Source organism: Cavia porcellus, unplaced genomic scaffold (assembly GCF_034190915.1).
Source record: "Cavia porcellus strain 051 isolate PalLab524CR breed Dunkin Hartley unplaced genomic scaffold, mCavPor4.1 scaffold_17, whole genome shotgun sequence".
Lineage (NCBI taxonomy): Eukaryota > Metazoa > Chordata > Mammalia > Rodentia > Caviidae > Cavia > Cavia porcellus.
The window spans coordinates 34,513,005-34,540,581 of NW_026947500.1; the positions used below are offsets into that span (position 1 = coordinate 34,513,005).

The window sequence follows — 27,577 nt, forward strand, 5'->3', positions numbered from 1 at the left end:
CTTGTATTTATCCAAGGATCTAATCTTGTGTAAACAATCTGAGGTCTCATGTTTCCTTTTGCCTGCTGTATGATGGGTCCTTAAATATTTAGCATCTGATGTGGAGGAAGCAGCCTTGGTATGGGGAAGTGGCATCAATCCTTCCTTTCGTTTCTCCCTCACCTTCTTCCCTCTTCCTCCTTCCTAACCATTCATAGCACTTGATAGCACATTTCCAATTGTCTGGGTCTTGGGGTTATTTAAATAGGCTGAGTCACATCTTATAGGAAACAAAGCTTTAATCCTGTAAGGTTGGAGCTGGGTCTTCCACTCTGACAGCCCCACAGAGCCTTGCCGATGCCTGCACCTGGCTTTTCCTGGGTGCTCTGCAAACGTGTTGTCCTGAATGCCAGCTGGTTGGTGACAGATCTTGCAAGCTCTCACCTCTCACCTTCTCTGCTCCCCAGGGACAGGAGCTGACCATCCGCCAGATCTCCCTGCTGGGTTTTCGTGACTTGGTCCTGCTAAAGGTGAAGCTGGGTGACTTGCTGCTGGTGTCACAGTCCAAGCTGCCTTCGTCCATCATCCAGATGCTGCTTATCCTGCAGGTGAGATCCAGGGCCCAGGGAGGGATGCAGAAGGAGGGGACAGCCGTGGTGGGATGAGGGGGAAGGGACCAACCGCCAGAGCACCTTATTTTGGTTGAGTGTTTGTTAGTTTGTTGGTCCACATTTTTTGGTTGCTTTGCTTATTTCCTGTCCATTCACTGAGTAGCTTTTAGGTCCCTGGGGTTAGGACTGCAGTGAGGAGAGACGGAAGCTGGTTCTCCATCCAAGAAGTGGCAGCTCTTCTCCCCTCTCCACTTATATCAGAAAGAGTCATGCGTTGCAAGTAACAGCAAAGATCCCGGAGCTTATCAGAAGGCATCCAGTGCAGAAGGGCTTTAGGATGGAACAAGACCGTGCAGAGTCTCAGAGCCATTGATGCTTCTGCACTGCCTGTACTTGTACCTGTTCTACATTGTTTCTCTCTGATGCAGCCTCTTCTGTGGCTCAGTCTCTCTTCGACTTGGTCTTTTTTTGATCTGGACATTTGTATCCCGTGCTTTGGTTTGCAGCTGGTCAAGCAAATCATAATGCTACAGCTTGTGTGTTTCCAGAAAGACCACCCTGTTAACGGTGTGTCTCTTACTTCCAATTCTAAATCAATAATAGGAAGATGAGCTGACACTTGCTGGGCTCTGGCTGTTTTTCAGGCACATACCAAGGATTTAAAGTGTGGTGTTTTCTTACATAACCAAAAAACTAGTTTATGAGATTGGCATTGTTTTTATTACCATATTATAGATGAAGTAAATCCTAGGACATTTACGCACCTGTCTAAAATCTCTTATTGATTAAGAAGTGTTTAAAAAAAAAGTGGCAAGATTCAGAGATGTGTATACCTTGCATCCTCCTTAAGGGAAAGAATCTGATTGGTTCATCTTGGACTAGGTGCTTTCCCTTTGCCCAATCAGCTGTGACTTTAAGTGGAAACAAGTAGCACAAACATGGCCTCACCTGGCCCATTCTTATGGGTTTCCAAGACCAAGGCTTCTTTTTCAGGCTCCATTTCTGATCTGGCTAATGGTGACCTTCAGGGCAGGAATAGAGTGTCAGGCATGGGGCCCAAGTGTCCCTCATCACCTAACTGATGTCTTCTTTTGATTCTCTAGGCTACCATTCAGGTCACTTGTCCTCTTTCTGTAATTCCAGAGGAAAACAGCTGCTTAACGAGAAGAGGGTGGGTGTTACTAGCCAGAATGGGATGGTAGTTCAACCATCTTTACGCCACTGAAAGCAAAAGATAGGAAGTAAGAAAGTTTGTGCAGGCTGCATCAGAGAAGTCTAAATCAGAGCTTAACTGTCAAATAAAGAGAGGAGAAAATGAGCCCTGAGGATCCTAAGACTGGGGAAGTGGACTCCCACCCTCCCATTCTACTTATGGTATTCAGGTATGAGAGGAGCATCCCTGCAGGTGAGGGCTGTCATCTGTGAATGCTGGGGTGGGAGGATCTGTTCCCACAAGGAAAACACCTAGCACATTCTTGGGTTCTGGGTCCCACACTGAACAGCCTGACAACCATGTGAGGAAATTGTCACTGTCTGCCGAAAGCCCTGAATGACAGGTTCTACTGCTTGCTAGGGAAATCTTTTTCCCTCTGTCCTGGCCCCTACTGCATTTGCTCTCCTAGGACAACTTCAAACTCTCCAGTAGTTCTTGGCTGACTTTAGTTAGGGACACAGCCCACAACTGTCCCCCAGCTTTGGTCTTCACCGTGTCTCTAGCCTTATCTGGAACTAGCTTTCTTGGTGCCAGCCTTGCTTGCCCTGTCACAGCAGACCTTAGTGTGTGCTGTGCCCTCTGCTCAGAACAGTGCATTAGCTCCCCTCAAGGCAGATCCTCGTGGTTCCTTGTCACACTGTACCTAGGCACCCAGCTCCATCTTTGGCACACAGTAGGTCCTCATGAAACACTGTTCAGTGAGCGATGGCACCGGCTGACCCCAGGTCCTGGGCTTCCAGTCCCATGTTGGTTGATGAGCACACGGAGCTTCCTGTTTTGGAAGACAGAGGGGAAGTCAGAGAAGCTCCATGGTCATAGCAGATTTGACTGAACTATTGCTTTTCCCATATCAAGCAGAGATGGAGGTTCCGAGAAATTTACTCACTAGTTCAGGATCATAGTGCGTTTGTCCAGAGTTGAATTGGTCAGCCATCCTTGAGAAGGCCTTTTTTCCCCCTAGTACTGAAAATTGAACCTAGGGCTTTCTCACTGAGCTACATTCCCAGTCCTTTTTTCATTTTGAGAAAGAATCTCATTAAGTTCCTAAATTGATCATGCTGGGGTCAAAAGTGTGATCCTCCTGCCTCAGCCTCTCAGTACTGGAATTACAGATGTGCTCAAGTGGGGAACTGGTGTCATTTCTCCCCAGGCTTCCCAGGAATAGTCCCTGGACTGTGTTCTTCCACACTTGGGAGCTGTGGAGCTCTAGGCACATGACAGCTACAGATGCAGGTCCACGTTCTTGAAGACAAGGAGGGCAGCCTCTGGGTCAAGATGATCCTCCAGGTGGCACTGGCCTGGGGCCATTCCTGCTGCAGGAAGTCTGGGCCCCTGTATGTAGGACTGTCCATCTCCTCCCCAGGCCCTTCTTTGTCACTGTGTCAGGATATGTGAGGCTGCTCTTCTCTAAGTGACCTAGACCTGGTGAAGAGAAAAGAGTCATCCTCGGCCTTCAGCTCTCCTTTTCCATCACACTTCCAAAATCTTTCTGAACCAACTCCTTCCTCCCAAAATACCCAAGGGGCTTCTCCCGAGTGTGTCGGTCTTCAAGCTGTTTGGGGAATCAAGAGTCATGAGATCTCTGGCCAACCAGGCAGAGCATGTGACTGTGCCTGCTTTTATGGTTTCCCATCACCAAATCAATGTTCTTTCTGATATTGAACTCAGGGGCCCTGCATCATGGTTTACACTGAGCCAGGAAAATTTCCTAGCGAGTCTGGTGTCCAGGCCGAGGGCCCTGCACAGTGCAGCAGCCCTGCCTGGAGGAGAAGCATCCGTGCAAATCGTGCTCATCATACATTTTCCTTTCACCTTTGGGTGTTTCTCATTATTCTGTCACCTCTCCCTGCACTTATGAATTATGGTGGGGGAAATCTTAGCGGAGAACCCACAGCAAAATTATCAAGGACAGAAAAAAACCAAAGCAGTTTCCTGGGCTTTGAGAGCCAATCAAGGTAGCTTGTGGTTGAAACTGTCCTGTTTCTGAGGCCAGGTGTGGGTCCCCTTTTCCTTCTGCCCAGAGGACTCACTTCCTGTGTGTGTGTCCTGAGCAGGAGCAGCTCATCTGCTTTCCCCTTGTTCTTACTCTGCTAACGTCTGATGCTTGAGCTCTGAGTGAATGAAGAAGAGCCAGGATGGCTTGGAGAACTGCCTGCCTTGTGCCATAGCTGCCGCCAGGTGCTGAGCAGTGCGATGTGACAGGCTTTTCACTGACTCCCTGTCCCACCCATTTTCTCTGCATCTCTTTTCCTCCTGGCCCTTCCCAGTTCCAGCCTCCAACTCCTCTGCCCACCTCACTGTCTCTCCCTTAGCCTCCCTGTTTGGTTAAGCCACGGGAGCCCTCCTGCCCTGTCCCTATCCATTTCCAAGAGATGCAGCCAAGAAGGGAGAGGGGCCTGGGTCTCTGGATGCTCCATCTCCCAGAGCTCCTGACCTGCAGCAGTCACCTCTTCTGAGTCATTGCTTGACCATGTCATCTGCTTTCTCCTCTAGCCCTGAGACACTTCAGTGTGGCGGAGCCTTTTTACTTAAGTGAAAGCATTGCAAAGTCTGTTTTGAGGATTTGACAGGTTGAGCTGAGCACAGCCCCATCCAGCATCGTTGCTCCCCAGCTCAGGTCCTGGTCCCTGGGATGCACTGATCACCGGCTTCTTTTTGATTTCTGAGGCTGAAGGCCTGTGCTATGGGGCTGCATTTTGAGGACTCCTGTCAGGCTGGGCTTCTAAACTGACTCCTTGTCTTGCTACCAGTGGGTCTATTTCTGGAACCCTTTCCCTCTCTTCAACTGTTTTGAACTCTTCCGTATTCTTTCCCTCTTTTCTAGTCTGTTAAGAAGTCGTAGGAAGATGGGCTGGGAGCCAGGTAGCTTAGTTTTCAGCCCAGAGCTTTTGTCCTTTACTGGCTGTGTTTCGCTGGACAAGTTATTTTAGCTTTCTGTGTCTTTATTTCCCAGAAGGGGGAGAACGAAAGCTCCCCTCTGCCTGGTCATTGGGCGGCCTCTGAGCGTGAATTCATGGGAAGTGGGGTGGGATTAGCTTTGGGTCACATCCGCCCCAGAGCAGTAGCTGAGACTGTCCCCTGCAAGTGGCCTTGGTAGAGCCCAATGGGAAAGGCCACTGTGTAGGCCCCGTGCAGTGTTCCTGTGGTGCATGACAAGTTGGGGCTCCATTTGCCTTGTTCTAACCTCGGGGAAGCTGCCTGTCCTGTCCAGAGGAAGGTGTCGGGATGCACTGACAGGCACCTGCTGGCCACAGTAGTTTTTGCTGACCTCTGTCTGTCTGGATGTTTACTTCCAGAGTGTACACGAGCCCACGGGCCCAAGTGAGGGCTATCTGCAGCTGGAGGAGCTGGTGAAGCAGGTGGTTTCTCCTTTCCTGGGCATCGGCAGGGACCATGGCTTCTCAGGATCCACATACACACTGGGTAAGGGGCACTGCCCTCGAGTTATCAGGAGCCTCAGGATAAAGCTACCAGAGCCAGCATGCTGAGCACCCATGGTGCACTGAGTGCTTGGCTTCCGATGTGGGTTTGAGCGAATCCGTGCGTGTTAATCACTCCTGCTCCATTCCCTGCTGTATCGCAGCAACTTCCCCCACTCATGCTCTGTGGTTCCTCCCCAGGGACTCCCACCACCCTCTGTGGTGACGCCTGTCTGATCCATATCTTTAACCAGTGGTTTTGATCTTTCCTGTGCCCGATACATTAATTTTTCTGTATCTGATACCAGAAACTATGCTGTATTCCAAACCTCCCCCAGCCTTTAACTCTGGAAAATCACCCTTGATAGATTTCCTTTAGAAAGCAGCTCTAGCTGTGAGGCCAGTTGGTCTCATGATTAGCCAGGTGTTCTCGAAATGCTGTCCCCCACACCCTCTACTTCCAGCACCTCCATTAGAGGAAAAAGTTCCTGCATTTGGGGACAGATCCTGTTGGGGCATTTTTGGCAATGTGAAGCTACATCAGCATCAAGCTCGGCCCTAGTCCTTTGGCGAATCTAGAGATGAATCAGAGTTGTTTCTTCTCTCAGTAAGACCACAGAATAGACGGTCCAACTAGAAATAGCTAGGCAATATAGTATAATACAATACAAAATTGCTTTCTGTGAAATCACAGCCTTAGAAACACTGTGTGATATGGCTTATAATAAAGGTATTCTTCAGTGACCATCTAAATGTAAGTCTGTAAAAATGCAGGGGCTTCTTTTCCAGTGCCCTGCCTTTAGCAACTGAAATAGGGCCTGGCATAGCACCATTGGAAGCCACTTGGAAAATATTAGGTGGATGGCAGGCAGCTAGCTGTACCCCAAGGCTGCGGCAGCCAGCACTCAGAGGCCTACAGAACAGGAAACAGATTCCTTAACACACACAGTACCCCTCCTCTCACTAGAATGGACTTGTGGCTGAGCTTCAAAGCCAGGGAGAGAGGCTCCTGCCCTTCCTGGGCCTCTTGACTACAGACAAAGGCAGGGCCTCTTACTGGCAGTGTTCCTGGCCCTGGTCATGTTTCTCTGGAGACACCAGCTTAACCACAGCTGCCACAGATTGGAGGGTGCCGGTCCCAGCCCGCTGCCTGCCAAGTTCCCACCCTCACTCAGTCCACTCACGCACTCCACCCAGGTGCTAGAAGGAGCCAGGGTTAGAGACAATCCTGAAGGAAACAGTGTCCTGCCCTCCCTGGCCCTGCAGTGGGTGCCATGTTGCCGCAGTCTCTCTGGAGCCCTCCTTCTGACTGCTGCCTCAGCTCACTGAGTTTGGGGGACACTGGGAACCCAGGAAGATGTCAGGATAGGTCAGCTGGGCCCTGGCAGGGACTCCACCTGGGCCTCTGACAGTGTAGGAAAGGAAAAATAATTTTTCTTCAACTCTTCATAAATTCTTAGTTGCAATAGGCCCTGAAGCACATTAACAAGAGAAAGACAAATAGGAGCGTCTGGATACATATATTCACTTCACATAGGCTTGGGAGATACGCAGAGAACAAGGAATTGAGTTCAATAGGTGGTTTTGAATTCCAGCTTATAAAGCACCTTCAACAAAGACCTGTATACTTTTAGAGAGGTGAGAAAACAAAAGAAAATGACTTTGAGCTCTAGTTAGTGGCAGCAATTTGTGAGAAGGCAAATAACGGACAGAGAAATACAGTAAAGTCTGTTGGTGTAGGCCCCGGAACCATCTCCAGTTGAGAAGGGGTGAAGTTATTCACAGTGGTTAACCTTTGTTCTACTCTACTTCCGGAGCGATCTCCGTCCTGCGTTAAAGCAGATGTTGCAGTGGGAGCACTTCTTTCCTGCTTCTTCTTAATTGCTGTCAGCTGAACAGTCCTTCCTATTTCCTGATGTCCTGTTTCAGCATCGCACACAAGGGGCAGGAGTAGATTTGGAAATTTATTCCTTGAGGACTCACTCTAAGAGGGGACACTTCTGGCTTTCCAAGTAAAATAAGGATGATTATACATTTTGTGAAATTAAGAGGCAAAGGCCTGAGCTTTTATTCTTACACGAAGGCCTTTGGGAGGTTGTCTCAGGAGGGACAGAGAGAGAAGGACACTACCTTCTCTTGTGTAGTGTTCATTTTATTATTATTTTGGCAAATGCATGTTGAGACCCTACCCTGGGGCCTGGGTAGATGCTGCAGCGATACCAACTAAAGGCATCCCTGCGCTCCAGGGCACAGGGTCAGTAAGGAACTGCAAATAAAACAGTGACTCATCGATGTACAAACATTCTGGGGGAAGTAACAGGGGCCAGGGAGACCACACTGGGACTTTGCCTGGACCAGGAAACAGAACAAGTCCACTGGATGAGGTATTGTCTGTGATGGGTCCCTGATGATGAAGAGGCATTAGCTGAGGAAAGAGGAGAAGGGACTTCCGGAGGATTTAGCACATAGTGGGTAAACAAGATGGTGAAGCGTTTGTGGAGCCAATAGAGCTTTAGACTTGCAGAGTGGTTGGGGCAAGAGAATCCTGGGTACCATGCTGAGTGGGCCGGACAGTCTCACAACCAAGGCACTGCATTATAAGAGAGGCCGGGGCGGGGGTAAAGGTTGCTTGGCTGCTGGAGTCAGGTTTTCCGACTGTTTAGGCTCCATCAGCTGCCCCACGCACTCCACGATCACCCTACTCCATTGGCACTTAGAATGTGACTTCATTAAAGGATTGGATGAGGAAAAGTCCTTCCCATCTCATCCCTTAGTTCCAAAGGAATCCTTGACCAGGTCTGGTTCCAAACCTCTGGAACCAGAAGAAGGGAAGTGGCCTTCCTGACTGCACACCCCTTCCCAGAGCGGGTAGCAAGGCCTCTCTCAGCTCAGTCTGCCCCTCCACACAATGGGGATACTAACATTTATCCCACCTCAGGCAGAGGATTCCTAGGACTCTGGCTGCCATAAAAACTAGGGAATCATATTGGGCACAAGAATTTCCTTTACCTGAAGGAAGGCTTCGCTGCAGCATCCTTGGGACTGAAGTAGGGGCTGGCTATGTCAAGGGCAGCTGGGTCACCTTTTCGGAGGCCACTCCTATACTGCCCAGCACCCTGCATGAGCTGGCCAAGCTCACTGTGCATACTCATTTCTCCTTCACAAAGCCTGCTGATGCCTCCGCCTCAGGGGTCCAGTATGGTGGGCAGAGGGGTGTGACCCCGGGAGGGTCTCTCTCTGCAAGGCCTCCCACCCTGGACAGGTACAGCTTGCTTCAGAGGGAACAGAGGTGTGGGCCTAAGCCCAGGATGGAGAATGGGGTGTGGGCATGTCCTTTCCTCCAAAGATGTACTTTTCTATAGCAGCTGGAGTGTAGAGTCGAGGAGGAGAACAGTGAGATTTAAAAAAAAAACAAAAATCAGATCCGTCAGAGGCCAGGCCCATGTCCTCCTGTTACAGGGATGATATAGAAACCTCCAAATATAATATAAGAGAAATATTATATCTTTCAACTTGTTAGATGTCTGACATGCCATTTGTGTTCTCTAAAAATCAAAGAATACATTCTAGGAACAATAGACATTAAGAATGGGAAATATTGAGAGACAGAAAGCTTCCAAAGGACAAGCTGGGGGACCCAACTCTATAGGAAAAAAAAATTTTTTTTTGTCTTTTTCCTTTTTATCAGTACCAGGGATCGAACTCATGACTGCCTGCTTGCAAGGCAGGTGCTTATGCCGCTGAGCTAAATCCCCAGCCCTGGAAAATTTTACGGAGCAAAATTCACATGATCACCGTATGGGTTACAGCTATGATCAACCAATAAGATTAGAAGTATGCTGCTTAGATAACGATGATCCAAAAGGGAAGCAGGTCATGTGCTGACTGGGCATGGGACGATCAAAGAACTCAGGTAGTTGAGGGATCTGGGATCTTAGTTGACTACTGGAGTGGTTGGTGCCTATCTAGACCAGTTGCTATCACTTATCTCGCCCCTTGTGGCTTATGTAGTAGACCTGGCCCTTTTCTTATCTTGAGGCCTGGCCTCTAACTGATATGTCTCTGGCCACAGCTATAGTGGCTTTTCACCTTCTGTCTTGACTCCGTTGAGGACCCAGCCATGTCTGACTGCCTAGAGAGTATTTGTACCTAACTCAGCTGTTTAAAATCCTGCCTTTCAAGTTTCCCACGTGTGAGAGTGGCTATCCCAGCCCTACTGAAGGTCTCCCACACAACAGCCCTGGAATCCCACATCCCTCCTTCCATTGTAGCTGGGGGCCTGCTCTCCAGTGCTTTGCAGCAGGACACTGTGACTTTCCTGGGTGACAAGGAGGCAGGCTGTGGCTTTCAGGTGCAGGCCAGAGAGGGAACCTCAATGGGCTTTGTGTGCAGGGGTCACAATGGCTCTGGGAGATCAAAGGCCTGGGTGTCTGCACCCCAACAAAGGGCCTGAGGAAGGAGGGATGCTAGCTTTGCTTCCTTTGGGAGTTTGAAAGGAGCTGCCATTGTTGGCTCCTAGCAGGGGGATAAAGGCCAGAGCTCATCAGGATGCCTGGAATAAAGGCTCCCAGGGGCTGGGGCACAGCCCGGGCCAGCCCCTTTGAAAATCAGGAAGCTCAGGAAGTGGCCTGAATGAAGGCATCAGCCAGGGGAGAGGACTGAGCCCCCTCTCCCTGCTGGAAGAGCAGCTGGGGCACCTAGTGACTTAGCAAAGTCTGCATGGGGCTCAGTCTCCTGGTGGGAGATTTATTTCCTTAGAGGGGGACAGGGACCTGCCTCTCTGGGTGCAGAGGAGAAAGAGAGGCAGACAGAGGAGGAGGCAAGTGTGGGTAGTGAGTCCTGTGAGCCATGGGACCCAACAAGAGTTGACCCTACCGGGTGCTGCTGACACACTTGTCCCAGGGTTGGCTCTGAGGTCCTGCAGGAAGCACCGTCTGCCAGCAAACTTGACACAGCCACACTGCCACTGTGGTCTTGGCTCTGCTCACACCCAGTCTTGGAAATCAAAACATTCCCCTCAAAAAGCAGAAGGAAAAGCCACAGGCCTCTCCGTGAGTCAGTGCAGGGCCAAAGGACAAGGCAATGTGGGAAGAGCAAGGACTTAGAAACCAGAGAAGGCGGGGCCTGTGTGGCCTGGAGAAAGTCCTTAACATCTCTGAGCAGCAGAAGGCTGAACACAGAGCCCTGTGGTCCTGTCAGGAGCCAGAAGGAGGAGGAAACTGTGCTGACTCAGGCAGCCGAGGCTGGGCAGTGATGCCACGTGCTGTGTTGGGGCACCAGCCAGCAGCAGCTTTGCTTTACAGGAATCACCCAGGCGGGGTGTGGGGTAGTGCTTGCCTTTTACTCTCGTTCCCCAAAGCCCCAGGGCCACGTCTTGGTCCCTGTTGATCCATGGCCTGATTCTCTTCCCCCTAGACTATGAGCCTTTCGAGGGCAGGGAACACACTGCTGTCTGCTCATGTACGCAGACGAGTGGCTGGGTTGGGTTTTGTCCATTAGTCTGAAGCAGTCTGTCTACAGTCTCCCCTTCCTTCTCTGTACTTCCAAGGCATTCTGTTCTGTCCTGATGTCTCCTCAGAGCCCTGTTCTCAGAGCTACTAGTGTGAAGCTTATGAACAAGAGCTCCGCTGCTGACCCGGGGCTTGATTCCCTGGTGTTACTACTTATCATCCCTTAGGGTCATTTAAAGTCTCAACTTCAGCTTCCTCTTCTGCAAAATGCTCAGAAGGAGATCATGTTGGTAAAACATCCACTTTTTTGGGGGCTGGGGGTTTAGCTCAGCGGCATAAGCACCTGCCTTGCAAGCAGGCGGTCGTGAGTTCGATCCCCGGTACCGATAAAAATGAAAAAGACAAAAAAAAAAAAAAAAAATCCACTTTTTTGAATGAAACTAGCATATAGTGGACAGCAAATGCTGGCATCTAGGACCATAGACCTCCAACCCTCACATGTGGCTGGTGCTGGTCTCAGCCTCTCGCCACATCAAATTGATGCACCTCTTCCTCAGTAGTGAGTGCACCATTTTGTGTGCTGCAGTTTTCAGCAGTGTTTGTTGCTGATGTGATGGGACACTCCAGTAATCTTAGCACTCTGGGAGACTGAGGCAGGAGGATCACAAATTAAGGCTCAGCCTGGGCAGTTTAGTGACTTAGCTAGACCCTGTCTCAAAATAAAAGAGAAAAAAGAAATGAAGATACAGCTCAGGGCAAAGGCCTTGGGTTCAATCCCCAACATGGGGGAAAAAAGGAAGAAGAAAGACATACTTGTTGAAGAACAGGGCAAGCACCACTGGGCTGCTCCTCCAGGGCTGGCCTCCCCTACTCTGGCTTCAGCTTTGATTCCTGCTCAGCAGCAGTCAAAGTGGCCTCTCTTATCAATTCATTGCCAGATGAACCCTGCAGGGACTTTGAACTACTTAGGTAAGAGATGGATGGTGTCTTAATTGCTTTTCTCTTGTTGCTGAGAAAAAAATACCTGACATCTAAAGTTAAAGAAGGAAAGGTTTATTTTGCTCACAGTTTGTGGAGGTTTCAGTCCATAATCAGCTGGCTCTAAGGCAGGTGGCAGAGGGGCAACAGTTCAAGGCAGCAGAAGACGGAAAAAGCAACAAGAACAACAAGGGAGAAACAAGTCTATTTTCCTGGTCTGTGTATTTTTTATTTTAAACAAAAAGAATCAAGACAACAATTAAGCCGTTTCAAAGCATGTTAGTAGGAGTTACAATAATTAATACATTTTATATTGTTGTCTTTGTAGTAGTTACTCAGAGTACAAGATAAACACACAATATCTTGTCCAAGCAATATGAGCACAAACCTTTCTTTTCAACAAAGAGCAACTAGCTGTATAACTATCTTAACTATCTTATGTATAATTTTTTTTTCTTTTCTTGTTCTTTCTTTTTCCCTTTCCCCCATCATAGTTGTCTTTTCTTTTGAACAGTTTCTTCCCAGTTCACATTATCTATTGTATACTTTGACCTTATTTCTCACTCAGTTTCTCACACTAGTGAGACAATACAATGTTTATACATATGGGTCTGATTTATTTCACTTATGAGTATGGTCTCAATTACATCCACTTATACTGTAAACACAATATTATAATCCCAATAGTAATTCTTTATAATATTGTAATCCCTTATCTCATCTTCCTTGCGGTCCAGAAAGTTTATATTTGTAATCCCATCAAAACATTTTTGGAATTCCAATTAGTTAATTCCAGCCTACCACAATGTAACCCATGACAAGAATAAAGAAACCAAGACGTATTCAAAGTTATAGGCAGCCAAGGGGTCTTAAGCCTGACCAATGTGAGGATAAATGAACAAAGAGCATGATCTAAGGCCTTTCCTGGTATTTATTATCTCGTGAAGAAGGGATGAGTGACAGTGAGGATGGTGGGAATTACATGAGCAGGGTGAGCTGAGCTAGCTGGGCAGAGAGCAAGCACCTATGTGATATGCCGACAGGCCAGTTTGCATAACTCAATAGGTATAGCATATGAATGAATTTAGGAGGATACTGCTTCAGTTTCTCATATATAAACTTTTGTACCCCGGGAAGTCATAGCCTCTCATTTTGAGGCTCATATCCAGTTGACATTTCTGGAGCTATCTGGCTCTGCCATCCTGTTGTGTTTAACCATTTTACAGGGAACATGAAGTGAAGAAATGGGAAATTGTCAGTTGGCCTTAAAAATTACATATCAGTACCTTATCTGCATTGCTTAGAGCCAGTTGAAGGGAAAGGGAAATAGTATAGCCAGGTCTGTGCATTTCAGTACACAGAACCAGGGCCTGGTTTGAATAATGCAGAGGTAAAAGTTCTGCATTCAAGGAGAGCTGTCCACTTGATCGTCTATACATTTACCTATAAATCCTGCCTTGTATGCAAGCTACATGCCATATGGCAGATGCAGCACTCACACCGTCTCAGTGCCCTCATCTTGCCCAGGCTGAAGATGTTTACGAAGTGAGGATCCTGGACCTTTGCTGATTCACTTAAACTTCTAAGCTTCTCAAGTTCACACATTAAATCAACCATTACTACATCCCGTGGCATAAGCAGCTGCCCTAGGGCATGTCCTCTATACCCTAGGACGTAGAACTGCTGAGTCACTTAGTTAAGCTTATAATCTTCTCAAGTTGACACAGTGTATCAACCACTACAGATGGTGTCCAGAAATCCTCTGGAGACATCCTTCTTTGGCTCATGCCATCAGACAGGCACCCACAGAAATCATTAATCCTATTCTCTTTTCCTCCAGCAATACTTGCAAGTGTCAACATGCAAATAGAATCCATCCACCTAGCCCATGTTCTTCATGGTCCCAGCATTTGCTCTCATTCTTTCCTCTAACTGAACTGCCTATCCTGGCATGTGTGCCTGTTCCAAGTTTTAGCCGTGTTATATAATCCAACATTAACACTGAGGCTTTTCAGATGCCTTTTCCCCAAAGAGAACATACCCCCTCTTCCTATAACAAATTGTCCAAGTCTTCCTCAGCAGTAGAAATGCTGTACTCCTGTCTGCCTCCTTGGCTCCTTGCACAAACCCCTCCTAGCAGGTAGGTACTCGGTCTCATGAACACAGGATCTGCCTGTAGTCTGTGCTTTCTGAACGGGCCCTGTCTGGTCTGCTAGACTGCTAGGTTGGTTGGAAACCAGCATAGTTTTCCCTGTGGCCAATCCAAAGTGCATACTTCTAACAGCAGTGTGAGAGGAATGAGCTATTCTCAAGGGCATTTTTAAAAAGGATGGTTCTTTAATGAGGTCCTTGCTGCTTTGAACTCTTCTTGTGCTTGTGTTTTATAGCTATCGATCTTTGTGATCATAAAAATAATGCATGCTTATTTTAAGAATGTGGAAGCAGTTGTAGAAACATGTGGCTTAGAAGGTACAAGCACTCCTGCAATGATTCTTTCTTCTTGGTTGCTTCTTTGCATTTTGTCTCCTCTCTCCAAAGAGGGAGACTAATGATCCAGGCCCTTTGGAACAGTATCAGTCTTTTGTTCAATACCTGCTGGGGGCTGTGTTTGCTATGACTTGATTTCACCAGGTGGGCTGGCTCAAGGAGCATGTCTCTGGGGAATGCAGCAGTAGTACCCTGCGACACAGCATTGTGTAGTGGGGGAAGTGGGCACTGCCATTAAGGATCTATGAAAACAGAGGCTAGCCCAGATCATCTCCTGAGAAGTGAGAATGAGACCACATCTACCTGTTATAGAGTGAGATTAGAACTGAAGAGTGAGACTAGATGGGGGGAAATATACTGTTGAATTCTGTGAATCACCATTTGAAAAATTATTACCACCAAACAGCTCCCCTGGGATTCTGAGTCCGTTGACTCCAGTCATTTACACACACACATACTCTCTCTCTCTCTCTCTCTCTCTCTCTCTCTCTCTCTCTCTCTCTCTTGCTCGCTCTCTCTCACACACACACTCACACATAATGATGCTAGCTGGTACTGCCTGTACCCTTTGCAGGTAGATACTGGGATGTTTGCAAGTCTGACAGGGATGGCCATCCATCCAGAAGCATGAGTTCTGGGAGAGTAGGCACACATGTCCAGGGCCCCCAGACCCACAGGAAGAGCAGAGTGCAAAGCAGCACAGGCCAAGGGTCCCTAAGGCCAGTCTATGTGACTCCCCTTCAGAGAGCGCCCCACATCCTGTCAGTGTGTAGTGGGGACATTGATATTGCCTGGCTTCTCTCTCCACTGCTCCCCACTGCATTGCCCTCTCTGCTGGGAGAAAGGTGTTTGTTTGGGGTCTTCAAGTGTCAGGGAAGGGCACTATGGAAAAGAAGTGACAGTGTCACGTGAAGGCAGGGAGAGGTGTGTTCCAGTCAAAGTGAAGCTGAAGGGTCCGTGCAGAGAACCTGCCTTTTCCTCAGTTCTGCACAGCTGCATTTCCGGCTTCTCCACCCCCTTGAAATTGCTCTCCCAGGCCACAGCCATGGAGCCAGCAGGATGCTTGGTACCTCCTCTGCCTCTCTCAGGCCTGTGCTGCCGCTCATGATGCTGACGCCATGGGGGAGCAAGATGGGGAGGACTTCTCTGGGTCTGAGGGACACCGGCATGCCATAGACTCAGGCTCAGTGTAGGACTCTGTCCTCACACTGATCCTGTGCAGGTGCAGAGAGGAGTAACTGGGAATGGAGGTGCTGCAGGGGACACTGCAGTGTCTCAGTCTGTGCGCGGCTGCAGCCAAGCTCCGGGCCCCACGAGCTGCTTGCCCTGCCTCCTCTGCATCTCTTGCTGCTTCCCCAAGTCTCCTTGTGCCCTGCCTCATGCTGTCCTGTACTGTCCTTGTCTTGATTCCTCTCTGTCCTCATCCCAGCCCCTGGTCTTCCATTTGTTGGATTCTAAGGTGTCAGTCCTGTATGGTTACAGTTTGTTTTGGTACTGGGGATTGAATTCAGGTTCTCGATCTCGTGCATAGCAGGTAAGCGCTTGAGCCACTGAGCTAAATCCCCAGCCCTGACGGTGTCAGTCCTTGTGCAGTCCCCAGCCTTTGGTCATGTGTCCTCCTCACTCACTTTAATCACCACAATTCTAGTTCCTGTCCGGATGGTCTTGTATCTTGACTCTGATGTGGGCATTAACTTCCTTCCACATGTAATCTGTATTTATTTTAGAAAATGATGACAAACCTTTTCCCTGGCTTTCTTCACTTCTGATCTCTCTGGCTCCACGCTGTCCTGCACACTCCTGCAGGGGAACTCTTCCTGACACGTCGCCCATGGCACTCTGCACCTCTAGGGTTACCTTCTCCTCCACAGCCTGTCTGATGTGTCACAGATGCTTCCATCTGGCATCCCAGGGCCCACCTAGGACATACACACATCCTGCCTGCTTGGGCCCATCTCCTGCCATCCACAGACTCTGCGCTGTAGCCATGTTATAGCCTGAGGGTACACCTATCTTAGCAGCTAGCTCAGGCTGTTCCCACTGTTGAGAATGCTGTCCCCTTTAGGGATACCCTGAAGGCCCACTTCCACTTTCATGATTGTCCCCAGATACTATTTCCCATCTTTGAACCCCGTACACTGACTCGCACTTTGCCTGTCACAGTTATTGGTGCACTCACTTTGCACAGCCAGTGAGAGACAGCCTGCGTCCCGTATTGAGGATGTTCTAGTTATGTGACCTTGGTATGTCATGACCGCTCTGATACTCAACTTTTTCACCTGTGAAGTGGGAGCTGATAATATACTATAACTTGGGTTCAGTTTCTCCAAGGATTTAAGATATGCACGTCAGGATTTGGCACAGTTTCTGGAACACAGTGAGCACCAGAAAAGCAAGTTTTCACAGTAGTGCATACTTATAATCCTAGCACTCTGGGAGGTCAAGGTGGAAAGGTTGCAAGTTCAAGCCCAAGCTAAGCAGCTTAGTATCTTAGTGAGACCCCCGCCTCAAAACAAAGGGCTATGGATGTAGCTCAGTGTGAAGGCTCTGAGTTCAATTCCCAGTTCCACAAAAATAAAAAACAAATTCCTGCAGTTATAATAACTTGTGTCCAGCCTTCCTCTTCGGGCCACCCATGGGTGCCTGCTCACAGATGGTGCTGAAGCTCTTTAAGTCCAGGGGAGCAGACTTGAACACTGGTCTCAGCTTACCAACCTGGTGGGAGGTGAAGTGTGATGAGCTGAAAGACTGTCCATAGCCTCAGCTTTGGTAGCTGAACTCTCCCCTGTTATCTTTTCTTCTGCATTCAGCTTGTGGTGCCCCTTTCATGTTGTTTGTGGGCACAACAGAGGCTACATCCTGAATGGAGCCAGAAGGCTTCTTTGGCACTCACCCAGCCAGCGCCCAGGTCTTCAAAGGAGATTGGCTGACAGGGGATTTAGGGTAAATCCAGTGAGGCTCAGGCAGCAGCAAGGAAAGAGGAGAGACTGCCTTGCCCTAATCTTCAAGGAAAGTCTTGGTGGCTGCCTGGTCTATCAGGGGCAGCTGCCAAGGGAATGTTGCAACAGAAACATGACCATGTTCCTTCCTTAGATATCAGCAGGGCTGCACCCAAAGTTGTCCCTAGAGGTTGAGCCACCACCTCACTTTCCTCCAAACTAATGAGGACTTTTTGGTCACCACTACCCCATCCCCAATTATAGCCTGTCTTGCTTTTTCTCTTGCAGCCAGACGGCACTCCAGGGTCCGGCCCAAGATGACACTCCTGAACTATGCCTCTCCACTGGCCACAGCCAGCCGGCCACTGAATGAGATGGCTCTGACCCCACTGACGGAGCAGGAGGGGGAGGCCTACCTGGAGAAGTGTGGCAGTGTCCGGCGGCACACAGTGGCCAACGCCCACTCAGACATCCAGTTGCTGGCCATGGCCACCATGATTCACTCAGGCTTAGGGGAGGAGGATGGCAGTGAGGACAAGTGCCTGCTCCTGCCGCCCAGCTTCCCACCACCCCACCGGCAGTGCTCCAGTGAGCCCAACATCACTGACAGCCCCGATGAACTGGAGGAGGTGGCAGGGGACAGCCAGGAGGATGCAGAGCTGAACTGTGCTTCCCTCAGTTGAGTCACCGCCTGGGACTTTCCCGCTCCAGCTCCACAACCAGGATGAGGACAGTCAGCCCCACAGACCACTCCTCTGTGGGCAATGCTGCCTCATTTCCTTTAGGGCCCAAGCCTGGTCTCAGTGCCCTGCAGGGAAACCCTTTATTTTGACCAGCATTTCTTAGCCACACAGACCCGACTGCCTGCAGTTCCCTTCTGACCTCTAGCCTTGTCCACCTGACCTAGATCTTCACTGCTTCACTTTTCTTCCTGTGATACTGGACTGACACCAATGCTCCCAGGAATCTACCCCACTGCTCCTAGTATGCAGGTGGCAGGGGTGGTCTGGACCACACATAAAGCCACCAAGAACATGTTGGCCCCTGCAGCTCCCCCATCAGGTTCCTTTAACACAAAGGCTTATGGGTACAGAGTGGTAGAGAAGTTTTGTGTAGAGTGAAAGTCAGTTGCATCCTCTGCCATGCATGGCCCTGGGAACACACCATCCTTACCTGAGTTTTCAGATTACTGGGATGGCCCTGCCCCATAGTGAGTGTGGGTCCATCCTCAGCTATACCCACAGACAACGTGCTACCTATGTGAAGGCCTTTGGCTTTTGGCCCTGGACAGCCAGAGACTGGAGCAGCCCCACGGGCACTCAGCCTCAGTGTTTCTCTCAGGCTGACTCCCAAGTGCAAGGAACCGACCTCCTTCAGTCACTGGTGCCTTCATCCCCCTCGTTTCAGAAACGGACCACTTTCTCATCGTGGGTGCAAGGGGCTGGGTGATAGCAACCAAGTAATCTGTACCTGGATTTGACTTGAATTTTTAAAACAATGTATTGTTTCAAAAAATTGTTTGTGAGTATTTGCACATAGGAAATTACACTGTTCATTTCCAGTGGGCTGTGTCTTGCAACTAAAACTCCACAGTAGAAAACTTGCAGACGCCCAAGAAAGGAGACTAGGAGTGGTTCAAAATAAAGTGATCCATAGCTGGCAGGACTCACGTGCTATGGCACTCTGGAAGCAGTGGGAGTCAAATCCCAAGCGGTGCATGTTTGTGGTGGGCATGGCCTCTGGGAAAGGATGGGGAGACTGCCCTGTGAGCAGATGTGATGTGTCAGTGCATACAGGGAGGCAGTGGAGATGTGGGCAAGATCTCTTTGCGGAAACTTATTTTCTGCAACAACAGTGTACCCAGAAGTGCCTAGAATTTCCAGCAATTCTGAACTGTGCTGTGTCCTTACTACCACTTTCTGCAGATGACGGGGCTTTTGATTCACCTTGAGTTGCTGCTCTCTTTGTCTTCTGTCTACCCTACTGATAGCAGTTCAGGAAAAAGAGAAGGTTCCCCTTGATGCTTCTGGTGGCATATGTTGGCTTTTCAGGGTCCTGTTTGTGGAAGTTTTATGTATGAAATCTCAAAATATTCACCACAGCGGCTTCCAGTGTGGCAAGAGGGTGCTGGGAGAGGATGAGGGTCTGTGTGAGCCACCAGCTGGAGATGAGACCTTCCAAGCTCATCGAAGACGTGATAGCGTTTCCTTTCTGAGTGGAGACCTGAAATATGACTAGAATTGTGATTTTGATGGCTTATCACTTGGAAATTATTTTTAGAAAGTTGTTTTACTTTCATCCATGAGAATGGTGGAAGAGGAGTCCAAAGGAGAGCTCAGACATTTATACACACACACACACACACACACACACACACACACAACTTGTGTGTGTGTATTGTATAAAGTCCACAAAAGACTGGCACGCATTAGCAAATAGAACACCAATAGGTAGCAACGTCTTGATTTACTTAAAACTCCTGACTTTTGTTCTTGTTGGACATTTAGCATACACTTGGGACTGCTATTTATTGATTAGGCAAAGTAATTAACCATGCTTGGGGTTGCTTATTTAGTTTATAAGATTGACACCCATTTTAAAAAGGCCTTTTCGGTGTCACAACTTTGATGGGAGAGTGGCCATCAGTTAAAGGCCTAAGCTCTCAGGTTGCGAATCAGTGTCAGGACAGGCAGTGTACTTAATTGCTGCTGTTAGCCAGTTTACAGCTTTAACTGTCCACGCCTGATACAGTACAGTAAATATTTCAGGCTGTCCACAAAAATTTTGTGGATGTTTTGTGGCATTTTAGCTATTAGACCCATTGCAACAGTGACACTTGGAAGCATTTTTAACCGCTTTTCCTTCCTCTGTGCAATGAAGATTCATTTTTTTATTAGGTGTGCCATGATCTTCCCGTGGCTAAGGTTGAGTGACAGGAAGCAATCACAACTCAACTCTGAATGAACTCACAAACCCAAACCTTTCATTCATGTCAACTGTTTCCAAAACAGACCAAATAAACACGTTGTTGTCTGTGCTACTCTGTTACCATGCTGGGCGCCTCCGTGTGTGTGGATCAAATTTTCAAGCACAGCAGTCCAATGAGGTCTTCGTGTATCCTTCGTGTACCCCTTCGTGTATCCTGGTCCCACCCTCCCTGCTCCTGCTTGTCCTGCTCCTTCACCCCTTTCTCCCACAGCCCATTCTCCAGTTAGGTAGTGGCTTTACCTCAGCAAATCTCTGGGTTTTACTTAGCATCCTGGACTAGATAGGCAAACCATTCCCTAGAGAAGCAACCTGCCTGTGGCATTTAGCAAACACATGCAAGGCCTCTTTGAAAACAAGCATGGTTTCTGTCCCCAGAGTGTGTGAGCTAGATGGGACACTAAGTGTGTTTACTCTGGGACTGTCCATATTTTGCCCATTCTGATGGGTGGAGAGAATTTACAGTTTACGCTGCATAAATACTCCTGGGCTGGCTGTTGCAGCAGTAGCTTGAGCCCTCTGAAGACTAAGAGCACTAGACAAGGTGTGATCTGTATTGATTAATGGTCTACATTTTGCTGAGCCTCCATCTGTTAGCATTAAGATAAGCAGTCACTGCGTAGTTGCCCTCAGGAGGTTTCACATCACTGGTGCCTCTGTGACATTAGCACAGCACCACAGCCGTTCCAGTCACTCCCATCCGGTACTGTGGAGCTCTCAATGTGATTCATCACTTTTCTTGGTACTAAGGATATGGTGATTGGCATATAGTGGATATGGTGATTGGCAAATAACCAAGATGCCAGCTCCCTTAGCGCTCACTGTCTAGTGGGGAAGGCTGGAACTCCGCTCATTATCAGCGTTTTAAATAATGAACATAAAGGATAGTAAAGAGCCAATGACTAGAGGTGACCAGAGGGTGACCACAGGTAAGGTGCCTGGAAGGTGTCCCTCTTGGAGTTGACTTGAGCTGAGACCTGACTGATGAGCGGGACCTAGGCTCCCACTCTGCTTTCAGTGCCTGTCACTGCCGTAATAAGCCTTTGTCACTTAAGATAGCACACATTTTATTAATTTTGAAACTTAAGACGAAAGTCCCTGTTATCTCACAGCTCTGTCGGTGGTATCTCACAGTCTGACGTGGGTCTTACTGGACTTCTCAAAAGGAAGGCATTGTCAGGGCTGCATTACTCTGGAAGTGCCCAGGGATAAGGTGTCCTTCCCTTTGCCAGCTGCTCAAGGCCGTCCACATTCCTTGGCTCATGGCTGCGCTCACTATTTTCAAAGCCAGCAGTGAGTGGTGGGCTGTCCCACTGTGTCACTCTGACCTGGGTTCTGTTCCCCTGTTCCAGTTCTAAAGACCCTTGTAATTACATTGGGCCACCTGGGTACCCTGCGTAATCTCCCATCTCAAGACTTAATCACATTTACAAAGTCCCCCTTGCCTTGTAATATTCAAAGGCTCTGGGGATTAGGATGTCAATGTCTTGGGAGTAGATTATTCTTCCTACCGCCAGAGCCTCAGGTTCTGCTTTCTTTATTGACTGATAACTCTTGTGGGCAGAATTCTCCTGACAAACCACCTTGGCCTACTCAGGAAGTTCCTTGTCCACATCCTCATTTGTAAGATCTCATTTCAGTGAAACATTTTTTTGGAGAAAACTACAATAGGAAAACAAGATGGATCAAAAAGAGCCTTCCCTAAGGGTTTCCCTACATTCGTGCTACCCAACAAGCTGTAGGAGGTTGGCTGAGCTCTTCTGAAAGTTCCTGGATGCCCTGTGCCCCTGTCCCTCTGGCCAGAGACTTCTGGTATCCTCTGACATTCTCTCTCAGGTCTCCCTTATCTCCCCAGCAGAACTGCCCTTCTGCTGCTCAGGCAGAAGAAAAGCCATCTGTGTGGTCTGCTGGCCCAGGAAGGCACAACTGCAGTGCATGTGGGTCCTGTTTTCAGTGTCAAGGGCACATTGGGTAGACTGACCTAACGGCCTTAAAGCCTGCCCCCTGCCCCCGTGGCCTGGAGTCCACAGTGACCGAGATTGTAGACTCTGGATCAAGTCTTTTATTTCCCACCCCGTATGCCTTCAGGACTCAACTTCCCTTACTAGGATTTTACAACTCCGTATTTCTATATTCGTTTCCAGATTTCATTTTTCCCTGGTAGATGTTCCCAGCTGATGTTTCTAAAATGCAACTCCTGCTATAAAACTCTTCCTTGGCTTTCCATAAAATCCATACACCCAAGCTAGCCATAACTTCAAGGTCCTCCACAAAGTGTCCGCAGTGGCCTTCCTGACCTTGTTGGCTACTATCTTGTTCATTGTTCTGGGAAAATGTCTCCTCAGTTCTGCCCACCGTGCCTTCTCCTGAGGACCCTTCTGCTTCTCCTGGTTCCTCTGTACATTCTCAGGTGTTCTCCCAGGAAGGCAAAGATGTGGGATTTATATTTGTAGGCCTTGGGTCTCGCAAGCCAGAGAAGATTCTGTGGGATGGAATATTTCTGATCTCCACCCCTTCTCTCCTGGTTGACTCCTCCTCCTTTCTCCCTAAGCAGAAGTCTTCCCCATCATGCGTGTCGCAAGCAAGCCCATGAGACCAACACTCCTGTGAACCCAGGTGGGGGACCAGGATCCGAACCACTCCTGTTCCAGTCAGAGGCTGCTACTTTCATCCAAAGAATGAACCCTGCCCATGGGGCTTCTCTTTTGCTTTGGAGCCAGTGGCCCTTCTTGACCGGCCCTCTTTTATTTGGCATAGGGTCATCTCTTTGCCAAGACATGGGGAAGAGTGTCCCAAGCCAGTATGCTGAGGCCAGAATGCTCTTGCAATCATTCCCCTCTCTCAGGAAGACTAAAATTCTACTGCCCTGCTACACGAGGAGTCTGCTGATCCTCGCGATGGCATTCTTAATGGGCATTCTGCAAATGAGCAAACTGAAGCTGGGGTCCCTAGTGATGCAGCTGGGTGGGATGTGGCCCTAGGATCTTTCAGCTCAAGTCCAGCTGTCCTATTCTCTGAGGTGTCCTGGCTTGATAGGAACTGAGGAATGAGGATAGCTAAGCCAGAGCAAAACCTCCTCAGCCTGCTACAAGGAGAGAGAAGACTTGCGCCATTCTGGAAACATCAACAACCAAAGCTGCATCTCCTGCCCTCTCCTCTCCAGCCACTCGAGAGTGTTTGTGGGTAAGGATATTCTGGTGTCTTAGGCAAATTTCTTAGGTAAGAATGATTTCAGTGGGGTTTTTTCCCTTTGATATTAACTTTAAATTTGGCTTTAAAATAATATTTTAAGTTTAACAATTACTAATAATTTAATAAAAATACAATAGTTTTTCTTCATAATCAATATTAAAATTCAAATTTGATTTTTAGATTTTTAAGTTCAGCTCATCAATTTTGTTATTTTAGCAGTAACTTCAGAGGAGATTTAGAATACAACTTGCTTATATATATATATATATATATATATATATATGTTCAATACTTAAATCACTTAAGTAAAATTACAAATTTAATATATTTATTTCTTTTTAAAATACTTCAGCTTTTCTGATAGCAAGCAAAATCATCCCCAAACCTAAGTAATTATAGAAGCTAATAAATTAAGGTTATAAATAAAGGAAACCTGAAATCCAGTTAAACGATTTTATATTCTACTTAAATTTAGATGTTATCATAAAAATTCACAAGTCTAAACTAATTCAACTGTTCCATTTTAAAGTGGAGTTATAAAAATGTCACTCTAATAGGCTTTAATCACTTAAATGTTGCACAGGTTTAAATCACCAACTATGCATAAATTCCTTCTAATGTAAAAATGTTAGTGTTTTAAGCTATGTTTCTTTTGAAATTTTCTACACTTACACCTTTGTGGGGAGTCATGCTATCGTCTCAGATGCAAGCTGTCTTTTGGGATGCTGTGGTTTGGGCTCTACAAACCACATTTCTGCTTTGTCAGCTGGGTCCTAAGGCTCTGCCAACAGGAAGGCTGGTGGAACGAGAAGCAGTGGGCGCATTCTGTCTTGGTCAATGTGAAGAGTGAAAGTTGGGTCCAGCAGCAGCGGTGAGTTCCTGTTGGCAGTGCTCCCACATTCTCAGAACCAGCCTCGACACCTCCCCTCTGACAAACCGATGCCAGCTGGCTTGGTCCCCTCCGCAGAAGTTGGAAACCCAGCGTTGAGGGCCCCTCTCCAACCTCTGCAGTGCCAACATTTCTCTTTTTGTTTTCCATATCACCTGCATGATTCCTCTGTGTTTCTTCTTTGCCATTTTATTTGTTCAGTTCTTGGTTAATAATTTTTTTTATTAAGTTCTCTCTGTTAAAATAACTGATGAGGCTTATATCCTCTGACTAAACCCTGACTGATGAATCTGGTTTAAAAAATACAATCTTTAAAGAAGATAGTCATCATTCCAGGTAAGCAAGTTATTCGTTTGTATGTGTTAACAGAGCTGAGGACAACCAGAGATTTTTCTCATCTCCATCTGCGGAGGCTCTAACATTATCTAAGTAATTATGGTGACTTCTCTGCAGCATTCTTGGGTTCACGGGAGAAACACAGTTCATTCTTGTCAAAGTCCCCAAAAAACAATGGGTCCAACTTATCGTTGCTTAGTCAATGACTTCATAACTTTGAAGAAATACTCTTGGAGGCTTTGTTCCTGGCTTGGGTAACTGTCTGACTCTTTAGAAGAATACCTGTCTCACTCAGTCATTCATTAGAATCGTTCCTAATTTCCTTGGCTTTTCTGGCCTAACTGCAATGACCTTTATGAGGAATCCTAAAGAATGAAAATATCTACAACATAATAGAACCTGAATTCTTTCATATTCTCCACATAACAAATAAATGTCTTAATCTCAGTCTGATATCAGGTAAATATCTCAGATAGCTTTGCTTGTGGTCCAATTTATGAGGTCATTCCTGTGTCTGTAGACTGAAGCAGAGTGAAGTCAAATTTTTGCTGTATACTTGAGTTCAATAAATAGAAATGGCATAAAACCTCTGGTCATAGGGGAATGGATTATAACAGATTATTCTTCTCACCAAAGTAATGATAAAAAATAGACAGAATATAGAAGGCAGCCATTAGCAACAGTGCAGGCAGGACTTGGAGAAGGTCTGGTCTCAGAGAAAGCAAACATGAGGTCAGCTTCACAATTATCCTTGTTTTTTCCCTGAAGTCATTTTCCTCAGTGTGGGGGGAAGAGGGTGGAAGAAATGGGGTAATGCAGAAAGCAGCAGTCTTACTGGACTGAGATGAGAGATTAAGATTGCTAAAGTAGCTGGAACTGAAAAATGAGATAGATGGCTATCTGAGAAATCTGTGGACAAATTCCCCTTGCCTTTCTAAGCCAAACATATATCATGGTTTGGATCTTAAAAAATCCCCGGAGGCCGTATGTTGAAGGTTTGGCCACTAGCCTACTGGACAATGATGAAACCTTTAGGAAGTGGGCCTGTGAGAGGAAGTTAAGCCCATGAAGATGTGGCCTTCCCATCTGTTTCTCCAGGTTTCCCATGAGGTGAGTGCTTGCTCCATCATATGTTCCCACCATGATGTCCTGCCTCCTTACAAGCCAAAAAAAAAAAAAAAAAAAAAAAAAAAAAAAAAAAGATAAACTCAATTAACCAGGGACTCAAACTTCTTAAGTTGTGAATCAAAACAGATCTTCCCTCTCTTTTTTTTCCTTTTTGTTTGTATCTCCTTTTAATTTGATTAATATCTTCTAATGGCAATAGAAAGCTTGACTGATACAGCACATACAGTGAGAACTAGAAGAAAGTATCAGAAGGGAAAAATAGCAGGTGGGATACCACAGAAATGAATTGATTTCAGCCCCCATATAATGCCAAGGAGATGGAGATTTAAGCCCCACCAAGGTGGAGGGCTTTGGTAAATATCCTCAGCTTTTGGCTGAGACCCCAGAAGGGGAATGCCCTAAGTAAACAGTCACGCCCAAAGAAGATGGTAGACTTAAACTCAGATATAATGTGTGTATATGTATATATATACATGATATAAATGTATCATATATATATATATATATATATATATATATATATATATGATATAAATGGATGAAGCAACCCAGTGAAAAATCAAAATAGATGAGACAAATGTACTAATGTGCTACTTATAAGAGATACAATTCAAATGATGTTAGGACACACAGATTGGAAACAAGGATAGACAAAGATATACCATGTAAAACACACTAGCAAAATAAGCCTGATGTTGTTAACCAGAATTTTGCAAATTTCATAGTGATAAAAGGTCAATTCGAAAGGAAGATATGAATTATAATGCACAGATAATCATCTATTAGTCATGAACTATAGCACCAACTCTAAGTATCTTATATTAGTTTTGTGTAAGTCCTTTAAACAATTTTATAAAGTAAGTTTTATCCCAAATTTACTAGATGAGGAAACTGAAGCTCAGAGAGGATCACCTATGATCAGTGTGACTAGGAAATCGTGGAGACAGGATTCAAACTTAGTTTTGTCTGATCTTTTGCCAAAGAGCTTTTAATCACTGCTCTGCTTTCCAAGCATCACATTACATTGCCTGCAGTGTGCTTGCTTGAACTAGTTGGAGAGGATCTGTGGGCACAGGACTATTATTTAACCTAAGGGCTGGGCATTCTGCAGAAACTCCTAGAACTCTGGACTGGAAACCATTATAAAGTAAGGTAGTATCTCTTTCTCTTAGACACACACACACACACACACACACACACACACACCCTCTGCAAATGCTCTGTTTCTGAATACATGTTTCCCAAAAGGCTACCATTAAACCCTTCTTTGGGGTTGAAGTGGCAGGCAGTTCAGTAGCTCTCGGGGAAAAGGAGACCCTTCTATTCCAATGTGAATCTGTGCAGCCATGCGAGAGTGGAGGAGAGCAGAAGAGCTGAGATCATCTTTCCCAGGTAGCCTCAGACTCTGGGCTTTCTTCAGAATGCAAACATGTCTGGAAGGGGTGAGAAGGAGAAGAAGGCTCATGTACGAGTGGGGAGAAGGAGCAGTTTCACACTGAAGGGACTCCCAAGAGCAAGAACGGGACAAATGTGCTGAAGGGGAACCAAATGGAGGCACTTCCTCAATGGATGCTCTGGGCTGGAGGCTTCTTTCTGCCCTTGAGGTAGATTTTCCTCACAGGGAACATTGCTATCACCTGCTGTTCCTCTTACTATTAGGGTAGACACAACTGCAGATATCCCCAGAGAAAATGGGCTGAAGTTATGCGCATACTGTGTTGTATGTGATAGCCAGGATGATGCATGGAGAGGCCAAGTACCCTACTGTATCATCTAAGCTCCTGAGATCCCCAAGGACAGTCCTGTGGCTAGTGATTATAACATTTAATAGGCATTTGTGTTTTACAATGGCCAACTGCTGGTGTAAGACTTGCTGTCTATTACTACATTTAAACCTGATAATCCAGAAAGAAGACACTGTTAGTCACATTTACACATGAAGAAAGAAGAAACAGGCACAAAGGGAATAAG

General features: G+C 47.1%; 1 protein-coding gene across 4 annotated transcripts in view; it reads left to right on the plus strand.

Moving 5' to 3' along the window:
- Prr5l (proline rich 5 like) overlaps nt 1-20,116 on the plus strand; it is a 77,862-nt gene extending 57,746 nt beyond the window's left edge. For all 4 annotated transcript variants that reach the window (XM_063227782.1, XM_063227784.1, XM_063227781.1 and 1 more), the window contains 3 exons: nt 447-587; nt 5,100-5,226; nt 17,365-20,116. In XM_063227782.1, the coding sequence (XP_063083852.1) occupies nt 447-587; nt 5,100-5,226; nt 17,365-17,759 (663 nt within the window). In that variant the 3' untranslated portion in view covers nt 17,760-20,116. The remainder of the gene's footprint in view (nt 1-446; nt 588-5,099; nt 5,227-17,364) is intronic.
- The last annotated feature ends 7,461 nt before the right edge of the window (nt 20,117-27,577 follow it).